This window comes from Nelumbo lutea, chromosome 1, assembly GCF_056320005.1.
Source record: "Nelumbo lutea isolate HS-2025 chromosome 1, American lotus-T2T, whole genome shotgun sequence".
Lineage (NCBI taxonomy): Eukaryota > Viridiplantae > Streptophyta > Magnoliopsida > Proteales > Nelumbonaceae > Nelumbo > Nelumbo lutea.
The window spans coordinates 124,956,335-124,973,202 of NC_142684.1; the positions used below are offsets into that span (position 1 = coordinate 124,956,335).

The 16,868-nt window shown below is 39.1% G+C and overlaps 1 protein-coding gene across 2 annotated transcripts in view; it reads right to left on the bottom strand.

Moving 5' to 3' along the window:
• LOC148877345 (casein kinase II subunit alpha-2) overlaps window positions 1-16,868 on the bottom strand; it is a 38,176-nt gene that overhangs the window by 4,779 nt on the left and 16,529 nt on the right. Inside the window, exons 4-7 of one of the 2 annotated variants that reach the window (XM_088985283.1) lie at window positions 13,565-13,645; window positions 13,109-13,266; window positions 2,650-2,740; window positions 2,459-2,524 (exon numbers count right to left, since the gene is read on the bottom strand). In XM_088985283.1, the coding sequence (XP_088841409.1) occupies window positions 2,459-2,524; window positions 2,650-2,740; window positions 13,109-13,266; window positions 13,565-13,645 (396 nt within the window). The remainder of the gene's footprint in view (window positions 1-2,458; window positions 2,525-2,649; window positions 2,741-13,108; window positions 13,267-13,564; window positions 13,646-16,868) is intronic. The other variant, XM_088985291.1, reaches the window with a different exon arrangement.

Genomic DNA, 16,868 nt, shown 5'->3' on the forward strand with positions numbered 1-16,868 from the left:
CACCCTCAAAATCAGTCTACCAAGCACCTCTGCTAGAATTGTTAAAAGGAAGGAAGAAAGTGTATCCCCTTGTCTCACTCCTCTTTGGGCCCCAAAGAAATCCTTGACTATACCATTGCAGTGCAGAATCAAAAAGGAAGGGACAGAGTCCATAAACAGAGGTTGAACGAGTGGTAATAGCTTATGTACAAGATCTCCATCAACCTAACTAATAAGAAAATGATATCATGCTTAAGACTTGTGAAAATGCATTGAATGAGGGAGGTGGAGGTAAACTGCCAGACTATAATGTTTTGAATAAAGAAACAAGTTCCGTGGAAATTTACAACTTCGGTAAAGTTTGCACAAAACCTAGGTGCTAGTTCAAATGGGTGCCTAGAAGTGCAAATTATGTGGCTGGCATTGACAGGTGCTGTAAGGAATGGAACTGGGTACACACTGGGACTGGGCATCAATTTTTTTTTTTTTTTTGGAAAAGGTAATGTGATTTTACTCAACTCAAAAAAAACATACAAGCTGGGTTCAGACCCAGAAGGGCAGCCTGAAAACCATAGCAGTTACACTCTCCACCAGGAATTAGAGCAAGGGAAAGAAGACAGATTCAGACTTTTGAATTCCTCAGATACAGATACCCAAGAAATCAGCTTGCCCACAGCTCTCTGAATGATATATCTTTTATATGTTGGCATTGTATATACTTGGGCCAATTGCCTTATTTATGGAGAATTTAGGAGTTTTTAGTTAATGAAATTAATCTGTTACTTTTTTTTTTTATCAATAGCCACAGAATTCATTAATATTCGAAAAAGTTACAAGGAAGAGGAGCTAAAAATTCTTAACTCCCCGGAACAGAAATACATCTGATTTAAACACTCAGAACCTTACAATTGAGCTCAAAACCCAGAATTTCTAAAAACTCCTTGCCTAGCCAATCTATCAGCAAAGGAATTAGCATTTCTTTTAATCCAAGTACATAGGACTTCCATATCCTTAATCAGCCACTTGAATTTTCTTTTCTCATTGCTGTAGCTCTAGCTCCACATCTTGGAAGTGTCTTCTTTCAACCAATCCACAACAACCACAGAATCTCCTTCTATAATCAGTTTCTTAACTTTAATTTCTTTGGCCCTTTGCACCCCTTCCAACACTGCTAACACCTCAGCCCTCAAGGAGTCTCCCACTCCAATTGGACTAGAGAACAAAGCTATTACATTACCTCTCTCATCTCTTAGGACCCCCCCAATACCCAAATGCCCTGGATTCCCCATGCTACTGCCATCAAATTTTAGTTTGATAAAACCAGGAGGTGGAGGGTTCCACGTGAGATTCAAAGCCTTCTTCCTCGAAACTGAGCTAGCAACTTCTTTCCACTTTCTTAGCAAATCGTTTGTTGAAAAATCTGTAAACTCCTTCATTGTCTTCAGCCAGTGCATTACTCTTATATGAATCAACTCTACGATATTTTCCTAGCCTCTCTCCTTTTCTGAGAAGATCCTTGCATTTCTTTCCTCCCATAATGTCCAACAAACAGCAGCTCTCACACATCTCCACATAATTCTTAATCTTTTTGCATACTAGTTGGAGATGTCCACCTACACCCAAATAAAGAAGCAAACCAATCCCAAATATTTTTTGCCAAAACACAAGATATTAGTAAGTGGTACCCAGACTCACCAGCAGTTTTGCATAAAACACACCAATGTGGAGATAAACAGCTATTGGGTCTTTTTCTTTGAAGTAGGTGACCTGTGTTGATTCTTTCAAAGAAAACTTCCCAACAAAAGCTCCCAACCCTCGGAGGTATAGGCTTACACCACACTTCCTTGACAGGGAATGACAGTCCAATAGGAATTTCTAGTTGTATCAGGGCTTTAAAGAAGGATGCACAAGTAAAGGATCCAGAGGGAGACAAAGACCAAATCCTACTATCTATCTTTGTGGGTTCCAAGAAAATCCCATCAAGAATGGACAAAAGAGTTGAAACATTATCCAGTTCTGTGTACCTGAGTGCACTTCCCAAACCCAAGTTCCAAGCAAACCCGGAATTTGAGTTTGAGGAAACGAAGAAATTGGTAATTGGTTCATTTTGGATTGCAAATAAAGCCGGAAATTGGTCTTTCAAAGGGATCACCCTAACCCAAACATGTTCCTAGAACTTTATGAAATTAATCTGTTACTTATCAAAAAAAATAGAAAGAAAATGATATTATGCTAACTATTAGAAGTACAAGAAGTAAATATTAACTTTCTACTTTTACCAGTGGACACCCTAGGATTCGAAATATTTCCACTCAAATCATTAATGAAATATACTTTTTTTTTATCAGTGACAAACTGGCAATGCTAAGTGATGTGTATTATACAAGGCAAAATATGGTTCTGGAAACACATTTTGTTAGCTAGATAGTTGCAAAACAAGCGATATGTAAAACTAAACCTCCTTTAACAATGAGATTACCTTGGCAATTTTGACCAACTGATCATGGTTGTCATGACCATAAAAGAATGGCTCCTTGCGAAATATCTACAAACAGTAAATCCAACATGAGAAATGTCATCATGTAATGGGCAGGAGGAAACATAAATAACATTCATGCGAATTCTTGCTTCAACCAGACTGAACATCATTTTCCAGCAACAGAGACTCACCATTCCTGCAAACATGCAGCCAAGACTCCACATATCCAAAGAATAATCATAGTCTTGAAGATCAACAAGAAGTTCAGGCCCCTTGAAGTACCTGAGCAAAAGGATGCAAATGTTAGTTTCCTACAGATTTTTTTAAGATAAATAATATATATATATATATATATAGTAATGAAAAAGGAAAGAGAGGATAGAAGTGGGTGATAAGAAATCACCCAGCAAAACAAACCCGCCCAAAAACAAAAACAAAAAAATCCTAAGACAGAAAATCAGCTCTACGAAGTCCAGTACACCCTGAGAAATCCAAACCCAGATACAACTGCAAAAACCCCAAACAAATATCACGCAAACCCCTCCAGGCTCCCACCAACTACTATAATAGATAAGCGGGAAACTGCAGATCCATCACCCTTCCAACCCCTGCCGAAAAACACAGAAGAAAACACCTCGATCCCCACCAGCCATTTCCGATGAAAAACGCAACTCAAGCTTTATCCATTTCTGTGTATCCATTGTCTGAAATGTAGCTCTCACTTCTCATCTGAGAAACCTTCTTTGTCTTCTTCCCCTTCTTTAGTCCCGTCCCAAATACTCCCAACTTTAACCTGGCAAAAGCTTTTGAGGCTTGCATCATTTGATTAGTTTTGTCTTTTAAATCTTCTTACTGCGTTAGGAATTTTCTCCATCTTCGTGTAAGCCTCCCTTCTTTCATTGATTCTTTCTAATTCAAATATTGCATTCTTTTCGAAAAATTGAGTTGCATTCAAACCTTCTCTCCTAACCTTCCCCTCCCCAACGTTCTGTCAACCTTCACAATCCCCTTATCCTTCTCTTTCGACTGAACTTTATACTCATCTTCCACCTCCCTAAAAGCTTCCTTTGCAAAACCCTTCCCTCCCAAGAAGAATAAGCCCAATATTTTACTAGTCTTCACCTCTTTGTTCAGCACCACTTCCATATCCGCAACTCTCTCAACTTGTGAGTCTCATCTATGATTACTTCCTCCTCTGTAGCCGATGTTTCTCCACCCTCATCACCTAATTCCCCACCATCTTGCAACGGTTTAGTTCTGTATTTTTGTTTCCTTTTGTAGACTCTTGAACATGACTTCCCTTCCTTTTCCTCCTCAACCTTCTTCTCTACTGTTTCACTAAAAACCTTGAGACCCACAACTTCCAATTCGATCCCTGTTTAGAATTCTTCCCTCTCTCCCCCTTTTCCGTGACTCTTCTCCCCCAACCTGTTCTCCTTTCCAATCACTTCTTTTTCAATTTCCGACATTTCCATCATTTTAGTATCAGCTTCTCCAACATTGTCATCAACTTCTGTAGACTCTTTTTCCGACTGAAGGCATTCCACAGTCTTGGATTCCAATCTCCCCACTCCAACATCCCCCTCAGAAACTTCCCCAATTTCTGGTTCAATCTCCCCTAAATAAGGCATAGATCGTATAGGTAATGAGTTGGAGCAGGGGTTGAAGCACGCATTACGATGGGGATCCTCAGTCTCATTTTTCATTTCTAAGAGAAGACTCGCTGTGATTATCCAGTGAGTTGCTAAAAGTCTTCAGAATCCCACCTGGTTTGGAGCACTAACCCCTAATACCCGACCTGCTAACTTTTCCTGAGCCATCTAGCCTAATCAGGTCACACAAAGTGTCTGAACTTAAAGGATTCATGCCCTTTCGTTTCTCAACTTTCCTCTTTCCAAAATCATTTGTTATTTTTGTCTTTCTCGAGGACTGAGATTTATTCCTCTTTTCCTCCGCCAATACTTCTTCCACACCTAGCACTTCTACCACCAGATGCTCTTCCAAACTTTGGCTGCCATGTGGCCTCCCCCTGCCTTGTCAGCTTCATCTTCAACCTCTCGACCATCCCCCCACTTCGTGTTCCGACACTATCCAAGCCTTCGACCAAACTCCATTCAAAAAGACATCAATGGATCGAGGCACCTCTTCCGGATTCACTCCAGAAACTTCCACCACTGCTGAGCTAAAGATTTGAAGTATTGCAGGATATGAAGATCCCTCCTATCATCGTCACAACCTTCTCCAGCGCTGACTCATTCCAGAGATTCAAAGGATCCAAACAATCTGATCAATGGGCATTTGCCCCAGAACTATGAAGTTTCAAGCAGTATTCACTAGATTCTCGAAATCCGTAGTGGGGGACAGTAGTAGGGTAAGATTTTGGGAAGATAAATGGTGTGAAATGTAAAGTAGTGTTATTTATGCCTTAGGCTGTATAAACTAAGTCCAAGGAACATTTCAGTAAGTCAATGTTTTGAAAAGAGATGAGTCAGATTATACGATGACCAATTTTCAGACACTCAGTTTTGGATAGAGAACTAGAAGAGTGTGCTGCCTTGTTTGCTAAATTGCATAAAGTACGACACCAGCAAGGCAGCAAACCTGATAATGAGATGATGGAAAGAATGCAGAGACAGGAAATTTATAGTCTAGCCTTTTCTAATACATTAAAAAGCAGGTAGAAGTTGGTAATATTAACGGCATTTGGGGAAACCCAATTCCTCCAAAGACTGAAGCATTTGCATAGTTACTTTTAATGGACAGTGTTCTGACTTTGGATCAAATGAAAGTTAGATGCATCCAGCTTCCAAGCATTTGCTTAATGTGCAAAGATCATGAAAAAGATACATCTCACCTATTTATTCATTGTGGCACTATGGAATCACTAAATCAGAACCAGCTCAAATACAGGAGATATTCACCAGATGACTTATAGATTTTTTTAGAATTTAGAAAGTAGTCAAAAAGCTAAAATATCTTTAAGTATCACCTCTTTTGCTGTTTGCTGGGGTATCCAGAGAGAAAGGAACAGGCATATCTTTGAAGGAAAGGTTCAAGACAAAAGTAAACCAGTTGCTAATATCTGGGCACTATCACATTCTGAATTTAAAACGATTTTGGGGATAATTTGTAGGAGAATTAAATTTGGTTCTTTTTTGGGAAGACACTTGGGTGGGAAATCAACCTCTAAAAGACCTATTTCCTTCTCTGTATGCCCTTTCCCTTTATAAAAAGGAGGTTATCTCTGTCCTTCTTCCTCCTCCAGTTTTACCTTTATCCTTGAACTGGGACTTTGGTTTTCGTAGGGGCTTAAGGGAGGAGGAGCTTGCTTGTGTTACTCAACTTCTATCCATTCTAGAGAGTGTTTGTTTGGATCCCTCCTCTCCTGATAAAAGGGTATGGACTCCTATTCCAAAAGGTTCTTTCACTTGTGCATCATTCTTCAAATCCCTTTGTTTGAGCACCTCTTTTGAGCCTTTCCCAGTGAAAGAAGATTGAACAAAGCTTGTGCCACCCAAAATTGTTGTTTTCTGCTGGGAAGTGCACCTTGGTAAGATCAACACTTTGGAGAACTTACAAAAGAAAAAGCCTTTTATTTGTTTGTCCCCAAACTGGTGTGTACTATGCGATTCTCATAGTGAGGACTATTACCACTTACTGGTTTCTTGTTCCTTTGCTGCAGCTCTTTGGGAATGGATGTTTGTTTTGTTTGGATGTAGGTGGAACCACCCAGCAGAGGTAAAATCATTATTTGCACCAACTACCTTTGTTTGCCTAACAAAAAGATGAAGGAGTATGTGGAGATGTTTCAGAGCAGCCACCTTATGGACAATCTAGGAAGAAAGAAATGCTAGAATTTTCCAAGATAAAGAGAGGTCCTTTACAGAAGTGAAGGAATGTATCTTAACCAGGACTATCCATTGGTTGAAATCCTTGGCTTCTTTCAGCTCTTTTTCATTTGATGACATCTAGAGAAATTGGACCACAGTTGCACACACTTCGGTTAGGAAAACCAGAGCCACTATAGTTTGGGTAACTCCCCTAGAAGGTTTTTTTAAACTGAATTTTGACGGAAGCAGCTAGGGTAACCCAGGACCGTCTGGCATTGGAGGAGTATTGAGGAATGAAAATGGCAACACCATATCCTTATTCTTAGGCCCGATAGGGATAGGGTGTTAGGTTGAGGGGTTTTATGTATTGATGGTTCGGCTGATAAGTGTTCTTATTAGTCTATATTTGTGTTTAAGTTGTTATGTATTGGGCTTGTGTTAATGGGCCTAAGTTTATTTATTGTTTTAAGTAGTTTGGGTGTCCCATCACTAATCAGGGGCATTCCAAACATTTCCTGTAACATTGTACTATAATCTAATATAAATAATAGTACTGTCGACTTGGTTATTCAGTTCGACATTCTCAGCACCTCTTGGTCTCCTTCTCTCTTCTACTACTTCGACTGCAACATTTCAGCTTTCATGGTATCAGAGCATTGAGCACTTTCCTGGTTGCAGCCGACGCCATCTCTTCTCTCTTGCTGTCTTTCTTTCTTTGTTTTATCTTGGTTGCTGCGGTGAAACCCTAGGGTTGCAAGAGAACACTACAAGGTTTGAACCTAGGGTTTCCCTTGGTTGTAGGGCGCAAGGGAAGAAGACCCAGAAGTTGATGTCCTACTAGATTGTTTCTAGTAATTAGTAGCTATTCGGCTGCTAAGAGAGGTCTGTATAGGACAGACCTAGTTTGAGGACTGATTTCTGCAGTCCTAGTATTGGCCGTAGGGGGAGGAACACTCTCTACAATTGCAGTAATCGAAGCCCAAGAGAAGTCTGCATAGTGCAGTGGTGTGAGCTCTCAGTTTCAGGTCGGTTTCTAGCTCACAGTACACTCAATTTGCTGCTGTTACTGAACTACTTCAGAGCTGTGTCAATTGCAGTAATCGAAGCCCAAGAGAAGTCTGCATAGTGCAGTGGTGTGAGCTCTCAGTTTCAGGTCGGTTTCTAGCTCACAGTACACTCAATTTGCTGCTGTTACTGAACTACTTCAGAGCTGTGTCAGTCTCGGCAAGTTTGAAACAATGTTGTGGGCTATCAGAACTTTCTTCAATATTGCAACTAGTCTCTTTTCAGCACTGTTATCACTTCGGCTAGTCTCAACAGTGTTGTCTTCACAGTGTCTGCAGCCAAGATGTCTTCGGTATCAGGAGAGGTCTCTTCTAGAGATAACAGACCTGGTGGGAGGTCTTCAAACCTGGAAAACCCGAATCTGCACAGCTTGCAGATTACAAGTGTGCTACTGGATGAATACAACTTCAGGGAGTGGTCAGTTTCTGCAATGCTTTTTATTACTTCCCGTGATCTCACAGGCTACTTAGATGGGAACAAGAAGGAACCTGGCAGTACGGAGTATGCAGTGTGGCTCAAGGAGAATGCCACAGTTATGTCCTGGTTGCTTGCCTCTATGACTCCATGAGTTGCCAAGACTGTTCAACACTTTCTCACAGCAACCAATATTTGGGAAAAAGTGTCTAAAACCTATGGACAGAGGAAAGATAATGCTAGAATCTACAGATTGAATCAAGGCATTGCTGCCTTAAGGCAAGGGGATATGACAGTTGCAACATACTTTGCAACTCTGGAAGGACTTTGGGAAGAACTTGACCATCACTTGATTTTGGACTGGGAAAATGCCAGGGACAAGGAGAGACACGATAAGCAAGTTGAAGAGAGCAGAGCCTTTAAGTTCTTGGCTGGCCTGGACCCAGTGTATGAGGGCATAAGGTCACAAATTCTAGGAAAAGATGAACTGCCCGAGTTACACCATGTTTATTATCTGGTAAGGAATGAAGAAGTGAGGAGAAAGGAGATGCAAGTTGACTCTTAGATTCAACCGGCTGAACAACTTGGAGACCATTCAGCCCTGATTTCTACTAAGGGAAATAGGCATCCAGAAAAGAAGCATCTTAAGTGCACTCATTGTGGGGGTAAGAGACATGTGAGAGAAAAGCGTTGGGTCCTGTATCCACACCTGAAGCCAGCTGCATTGAGAAAGGACAAGAAGCAACAGAAGGGTCATGCGGCAAGTGGGAACCTTGTCACTAGTAACAATGGTGACAACTCAGAGTATACCAACAGTGACTTCTTCTCCCATGGGGCAGGTTGTTGATTCCTCTGGAGTCGGTGCCTTGGGCTTTACTGCTAGTGAGGTAGAGGTCCTTAGTCGGGCTTAAGGACTAATAATTCTTTTGCTTCCTCCTCTCTTGCCAGATCAGGTATAGTCTCTGCCTTTAGTGCAACTAGTTCTATTGACTCTACTTCTTGGGTTATTGATTCCGGTGCAACTGACCACATGACACATATGTCCTCCTTATTCTCTTCATATCAATTGTTGTCTGGCCAGGATAAGATGAGAGTTGCTAACAGGTCTTTCTCCACCATCTCTAAAAAAGGGGTGGTTGACCTAAGCAAGGACCTCTCTCTTAAATCAGTCCTACATGTTCCCAGTCTCACCTCAAATCTTTTGTCTGTTTCAAAACTTACCAAAAATTGTAGTATAACCTTTTTTCCTACTCATTGCAACTTTCAGGACAGATTGATGAGGAGAACGATTGGGAGCGGTCATGAGTATGGAGGCCTCTACTATTTTGATGCAGACATTTGTTCAACCTTACAAGCATTTGTTGCTAGTAGTCTGGAGAGTGTGGAGTCAATAGCTAGGTTACATCTGTGGCATGCTAAGCTAGGTCATTTACCTTTTTCTTCATTAGAAATGTTGTTTCCCGAATTGTTTAAGGGCATTTCAAGTCAAAGTTTAGTCTGTGAAGTATGTCAAATGTCAAAACAATGTAGAACTATTTATCCAATTTCCAGTAATGAAATTCAAGCTCCTTTTGATTTGGTTCATTCTAATATTTGGGGCCCTTCACCTATTGTTTCTATTGATGGCTTTCGTTACTTTATCAGTTTTATTGACCACTTCTCTCGATTCACATGGATCTACCTGTTAAAAGGACAAGATGAAGTACGACGGATAACTATGGCATTTTGCAAAATGATTGAAACACAATTTGATAAGAAGATTAAACAATTCCGATCAGATAATGCTGCTGAATATTTTGAAAATCCTTGAACTTATTCATGGAAGATGCTGGCATGTTACATCAATCATCTTGCTCTTATACCCCTTAGTAGAATGGGGTTGTTGAGCACAAGAATAGACATCTATTGGAGACAACTCGAGCCTTACTATTCCAGCACAAGGTTCCCAAGCAATACTGGTCTCAAGTTGTACCTACTGCATAATATCTGATAAATCGGATGCCATCTAAGGTGTTGGGTATGAAAACCCCTTTCTCTGCTCTGTGTCCTATTCTTCCAGACTTTCCTCTTCCTCCATGGGTCTTTGGCTGTATATGTTTCATACATGTGAAGGATCCAAAGAAGACCAAGTTGGATCATAGGGCTACGAAAGGAATATTTTTGGGATATTCTCCTACACAAAAGGGTTACAAGTGTTATGATCCTGTCTCCAAGAGAAAGTATGTCACCAGATATGTGGTCTTTTTTGAGTCTCAACCCTATTTTCAGTCTTCTCAGAATCCTCTTCAGGGGGAGACTAGTGAGATGGAAGAGGATTCTCATTCTCCCTCTTTTTTTGTTCCCCTATCTGCCTCGGGCCTTCCATCCTCTTCTTCTACTCCTAGTTGTGGTATCCCGAGTCAACCTAGTGAGGCTCCCACTGTGCCGGTTACCTCTCCTGATACTGCAGATGTCCCTAGAGGCTCCAGTAGACAACAGAAAGAGATACGAATCACCTACAACAGAAGGAAAAAGGGCCCTCAAACTCATGACAGCAACCAGTTGGACTCGGATCAATGTCTCTGCAATCCAAGGTAATTCCAACACTCATACTTCTGATTTGGATCTTCCTATTACTCTCCGTAAGCCTATCCGTTCTTGTACCACTCTGCATCCCATTGCTGATTTTGTTTTTTACTCACATTTATCTCCAGCCTATCACTCCTTTGTGTCTGCTCTTTCCTCTGTTCATGTTCCTTCTAAGTACTCAGAGGCCATGTCTGATCCAAGGTGAAAAGAAGCTATGAATGAAGAAATGAAAGCAAGAACTTGGGAATTAGTGGATCTGCTAGAGGGGAAGAGCATTGTTGGGTGCAAGTGGGTGTTTACTATAAAGCATAGGGAGGATGGATCGATTGAAAGGTACAAGGCCAGGCTTGTGGCAAAGGGGTTTACTCAGAAAGAAGGGATTGACTACAAAGAAACCTTTGCCCCGGTAGCAAAGCTCAACACAATTCAGGTTCTATTGTTATTAGCAGCAAATTTTTCATGGGAACTTCATCAGCTGGATGTGAAGAATGCCTTCCTAAATGGTGACCTTCATGAAGAAGTATTTATGGAACCTCCACCAGGCTATGACTTTGATAGAAAGGTGTGTAAACTGAGAAAAGCATTATATGGTTTAAAGCAATCTCCTCGTGCATGGTTTGAGAGGCTTTGTGGGGCCATGAAGAAAGTTGGATACACTCAAAGTGATGCAGACCATACCTCATTCATAAGGAGACAGGATAGCAAACTTACAGCACTCATTGTTTATGTGGATGATATGGTGATTACTGGGAATGACTTAGAAGAGATCAAAAGACTGAAGGAGTTTTTAGCCTTTGAATTTGAGATCAAAGACTTGAGCCATTTGAGATATTTTCTCGGGATTGAAGTTGCTAGGTCAAGAGAGGGGATCTACATATGTCAGCGGAAGTATGTTCTTAACCTCCTAGAGGAGACAAGCATGATAAGGTGTAGACCAGTAGATACTCCAATAGAACAGAATCATGGCCTACAGGAATCAGTAGGGGAGGACTACTGTGATAGAGAGAGATACTAAAAATTGGTAAGGAAGCTGATATATTTATCTCTCACTCGACCAGATATTGCTTATGCGATGCATGTTGTCAGTCAATTCATGCACTCTCCATAAATCCCTCATATGAAAGTAGTTGAAATGATTCTCAGGTACTTGAAGACTTGCCCAGGAAAGAGAATTCTATTCAAAAAAAAATAGTAAATTTGAAATTGAAGCTTATATTGATGCAGATTGGATCGGTTCTATTGGGTACAGAAAATCAACTTCAGGTTATTGTACATTTGTGGGAGGAAACCTGGTTACGTGGCATAGTAAGAAGCAGAATGTTGTTGCTAGATCAAGTGTGGAAGCTGAATATCGAGCTATGGCTCACAGTGTTGTTGAACTCCTATGGCTCAGGACTCTTCTAAATGAGCTTGGCATTAAAGCTGAGGGTCCTCTCAGACTCTATTGTGACAACAAGGCGGCCATCAACATTGCAAATAACCCTGTGCAACATGACAGGACAAAACATATTGAGATTGATCGACATTTTGTTAGAGAGAGAATAGTCTCGGGAGAACTCTACATTCCTTATACTCCATCTGAGATGCAAATTGCAGATGTACTGACTAAAGGGTTGGCTGCAGCAAAATTCATGGACCTTCATGGCAATCCATGCTTATCTTGAGGGGGAGTGTTAGGTTGAGGGGTTTTATGTATTGATGGTTCAGCTAATAAGTGTTCTTATTAGTCTGTATTTGTGTTTAAGTTGTTATGTACCGGGCCTGTGTTAATGGGCCCAAGTTTATTTGCTGTTTTAAGTAGTTTGGGTGTCCCATCACTAATCAAAGGCATTCCAGACATTTCCTGTAACATTGTACTATAATCTAATATAAATAATAGTACTGTCGACTGGGTTATTCAGTTCGACATTCTCAGCATCTCTTGGTCTCCTCTCTTCTACTACTTTGACTGCAACATTTCAGCTTTCATATTGGCTGCAGTAAAGGAAATTCAGATTGCTAATCAACTAGGAGTGGAGAACCTATTGATTGAAAGGGGATTCTAAGGTAATTGTGCGCTGGCTGTCAAATCCTGATTTGGTTGTTTGGAGTTATAGGGATCTCATCTAAAAAGTTAAATGTTTAACAAGGCACATAACATGTAGATATCAGTGGGTGGGTAGGGAGGCAAATGCTTTGGCTGATCATCTTGCTAAACAGGGGGCTACCAGGGACCATTTATTCTGGGCAGCACTGTATTCTTTTCTGATCTTTTGTAACAGTTAGGGGAGGCTGCATCTCGTGCCTCTCCAAGGGATTCTTGTAAAATATTATTCATATTGTTTAATGAAATCATTTTCAATTATAAAAAATAATAATTTGTAGGAGAATTTAGAATATTATGGCACTTTCTCTTTTTTTATGATGTTTCTTTTTTTTATCAATAGCTTGATGTATGGTTGTCCTGGTGAAAACTCCTCACCTTGATGAAATAGTTTTTTTCTAATTAATGAAGTTTCTCCTTACAATCAAGAGAAAATCCAGATCTAGGGTTTTCTGAGTCAGCTTGCCAACCTGAATCTTTTTTGGCCTGGAAGCGGGAAAAAAAAAACCTTCCATACATAAATCAAATACACAAATACCTGGAAGTTTTCAATGAATCCTTTCCCTTTTGACATCAGAATGGATTAATGACTAAAGGGTTAAACCTTTGCATGTGACAATGATATATAACAAAGAGATACATAACAACCGTATTAAGATGCAAAGGCAAACAATACCATCAGCTTCATACCTTGAGGCTACACGGACATTGTATTCCTTTCCTGGATGGTAGAACTCAGCAAGACCCCAATCTATCAGGCGAAGTTTCCGCAGCTCATGGTCTATCATAACATTGTGAGGCTTGACATCCCTATGCATAATTCCTTGAGAATGGCAATAATCTAATGCCTGCAATTAAAATTAAAATTAAAAAAAAAAAAAAAAGTTCAACTTGATAAACACAAACTATATCCATTAAACCTTTGACAAGGGCATGGTCATGAATTTAAGAACCTAAAATGAATCAACATAACCTAAGCTAGAAATGCAAAGCATAAGTGCTCCAATAGAGATGTACACATCCATCAAATCCAAAATGGAAATTAGCATATCAAGAATATATTTAAATTCCTAATGTCTTAGTATTATAGCTTCAATACAACTAAAAATAAAACAAGGAACAAAGAACATAAAAATCCAGGAATACCTTTAGAAACATAGGAAGATATTCTTCTTCTAGATGCAAAATGAAAGAACATCCAAGTTCATACAAATCCTCTAGTGTTACCTTGACATGCCACAGTAAATAGGAGGTTATTATACATACAGACATGCATATACATATACCTATGCCTCCTCTCAGCATTACATAAGCAGTAGCACAAGACTTTCTATACTTACATTAAGGTTCAAAGAATCAGAAACACAAAGGTGTATCAGTAAGGAAATTTTAAGAGACATGTTGGTGTACACTTTGGATATGCATGGATATGGACAAAAAATAAAGATACGCAAGGAAACTCAAATAAATTCTAAAAAAATATATTAATAACAACGAACATAAGTTTTATATGACTATAAATTATTATGTAAAACATACTTTAATGGTTTATATGAAGTGAGCTATCAGGGCATAATTAGTAACCATCAAAAAATGATGGAAAGACTAAAATGTATATGCATATACCTTAATTTTCAAAAAAAATGTGTTAATATTTATTAGTATATAAATTTTAATATAACTTCACCATTTATTGACAAACACCCACCAAGAAGAGGAAGTTTAATTAGGAACAAAAATGCATATGATTAGGATTTAGGACAAGAATTGGAGTATGGCACAAAGGTGGACTTATGGCCATTATAAAACAATGACCAAGGTTCAAACTTTCCTACCTCCTTGTGATTTTTATACCAAAAATTATAGGCCATAGTAATTGATGGTTATGAAAATTATTTTGAATTTAAATGTCGCCTTAAATATAGGAATTAATTAAATGTTAGACAAATTTGGCTTTGAAAAGTTGTCTTTAATATAGGAGTAATTAAGAGAGAGAAGAGTAATTACAAGGCTTGTTTAAGAATTAATGAGAAAGACTAGGACTTTAGGAATAAGATAAACTTAAATTTGAAAAGTTATCATAAATGTGAGAGTTATTAGAGAGAGAGAGGAAGTAATTATAGGAGTTTATTAATGAGAGCATAGAAGTAATATTAGAGAGAGGAAGTAATATTAAAAGCAGATTGTGGTGGCCAGTATCAACCAATATGGACCCAAAACAATCTGATATGAGGCTGATATGGCCTGATAAACTACGGAAATGCACAAAAAAGGTATGAAACATACTTTTTTGAATTGTTCCACGTATTGGAACTCAGACGAAACAATATGTATCAGCCACGGGCCTATATATTGTGAAATTTTGAACCTTGGCTTACACATGTAGATACTCAGATGTTAGAGTTGTGACTCTTCTTGTCAAGATCCATATCTAACATGCTTTTCTCATTCTTCTCCAAGTTACCCTTCAAATTACATTATGTATTAACAGGGACAGTGTCAGAGAGAATTTACACCAAAATTTTTAAGTACTCAATACCAAGTTACCAACAAGGAATGCATTTTAAAATGTCCAGGTAACATAACATCTAAGGGATTTTTGTGCCCTCCATGTACAGTCTACTCAACATAAAGGTAGTTTGTCCCTCCCATGTACAATATACTAATACAGCATGTGTGCTATGTACCACACCTCTCTGCACACTTTATACCTTGTAAAAGGACAGAACAAAGATACAAGCTCATAGGGCATAAAACAGTAAAAAAGCCTGACTAGCATGAGCACTAATACTGCCTTGGACACCGAGCAGAGTAGCCCCTAATAGCTGTTCTTTTTTTTTTTTTTTCAGGAACTGTAAAGGCTTCATTAAAATGTTAAGAAAATGGTGTATACAAAGTGATCTGCCTGAACACTCTAATTTGTCTAGTCCCATTAGTCAATCACCCATCTTTTTTTCATATAGATAGATCCCCTAAGGGACCAAACCCCATACTCCTACTGACTCCTTATTTTGCACTTTGCTAGCCAATAAGATTGTGACCTTGGGTCCACTTGTAAAGCTCCTCTGTCAATAGTCTTATCTCCCTCATGATGCTTATATAAACCTAAGATCCTGTATTGTTTTTCCTTAGGCACTCTACAACAGTTTTAGAATCACGTTCCACCTCCAGATTTTGATAACTGAGAGATTTAGCTAACTTGAGACCTTGCAACACAGTCACCAGTTTGGATCCTGCTGAGTCACCTTGCCCAATTGGCTCTGAGAACAATGCCATAATGTGTCCACCAACTTTTCTAAACATTCCTATATTGGGAGAGTCTCAAATTTCCAAAGCCACATCCATCAAAGTTCAGTTTAATGAACCCAACTTGCAGTGGAGATCAAGAGGCCCCTAATGAATGTTTTCGTAGCGAGGGAAGTTGAAGTTTCTTTAGTCATCAACTGAGGGGGCCATGTGCTATACTGCACGTGAAAGAGATGAGAAACATGGAACAAATTATACTGGGAGAGATTGTTTGTGATTGTTCCCACCAACCATTCTAGGTTTTTTGCAATTACATACCTGCCCTTGTCTTGATATTTTCAACTTTCTGAGAAAGGGTCATATATGGGTAAAAAGTGGCAAATGCATGTTGAGCTTCATCCAAGGAGTAGAAACTTCACCCTACTTAATATTATAGTATAGATGCATGTGTATCTATGCAATATAAAAGTACAGATGCATATATTTTTGTTATCTGCTATTTAATGAGAATCTGCCAAACAGACATCTACCCTCAAACAACTCTACATCCTAAAAACTACTGGCCTACCTTCTTGAATTAAGCTCCAAGCTATATAGCTAAACTTTGCTCATGGTAGCAATGGTTATAATAATGGTGGGCAAATATCAAAGACTGGATTCTACATTTTTAGATCACATGAATATTAATGATCATAAAAATAAAAAATAATAATAAATACCAATCATCGCATTATGATTGTTTTGGGTACCAGTAACAGTAATCCAGTTAGGTGTAAGGCCAAAAACTATAATTAGCTAAATAGCTAATGCAGAATAGAAGACTACTAATTGCATGTACCTATTGCTCTTACAGAGTCCTATTCAGATAATAATTTTGCTCTCAGGAAGAGTTCACAACAAGATTTCTCTTTTCTTACAGTTTAAAGAAGAAACGTAAATTTAATCCAGCATAAACAATAACCACAGATTCACATGCACCATGCATTTGGAACTTCCGAATTTGGGCCAAACAAAACCTTAAAAGTCCTGCAGACTTCACTCATGCTGGAAATCACAAATATTTTTACCAGTATCAGGAAGCCATGAATATTCCAGCAGAGAAATAACAAGACAAAGTCAGATCTGCCTTTTCAAAAAAGAAGCCTCATAAGGGGGGGAGGAATTAATATGATATGATTGATTGATAATAAATTGGACAAGAAAG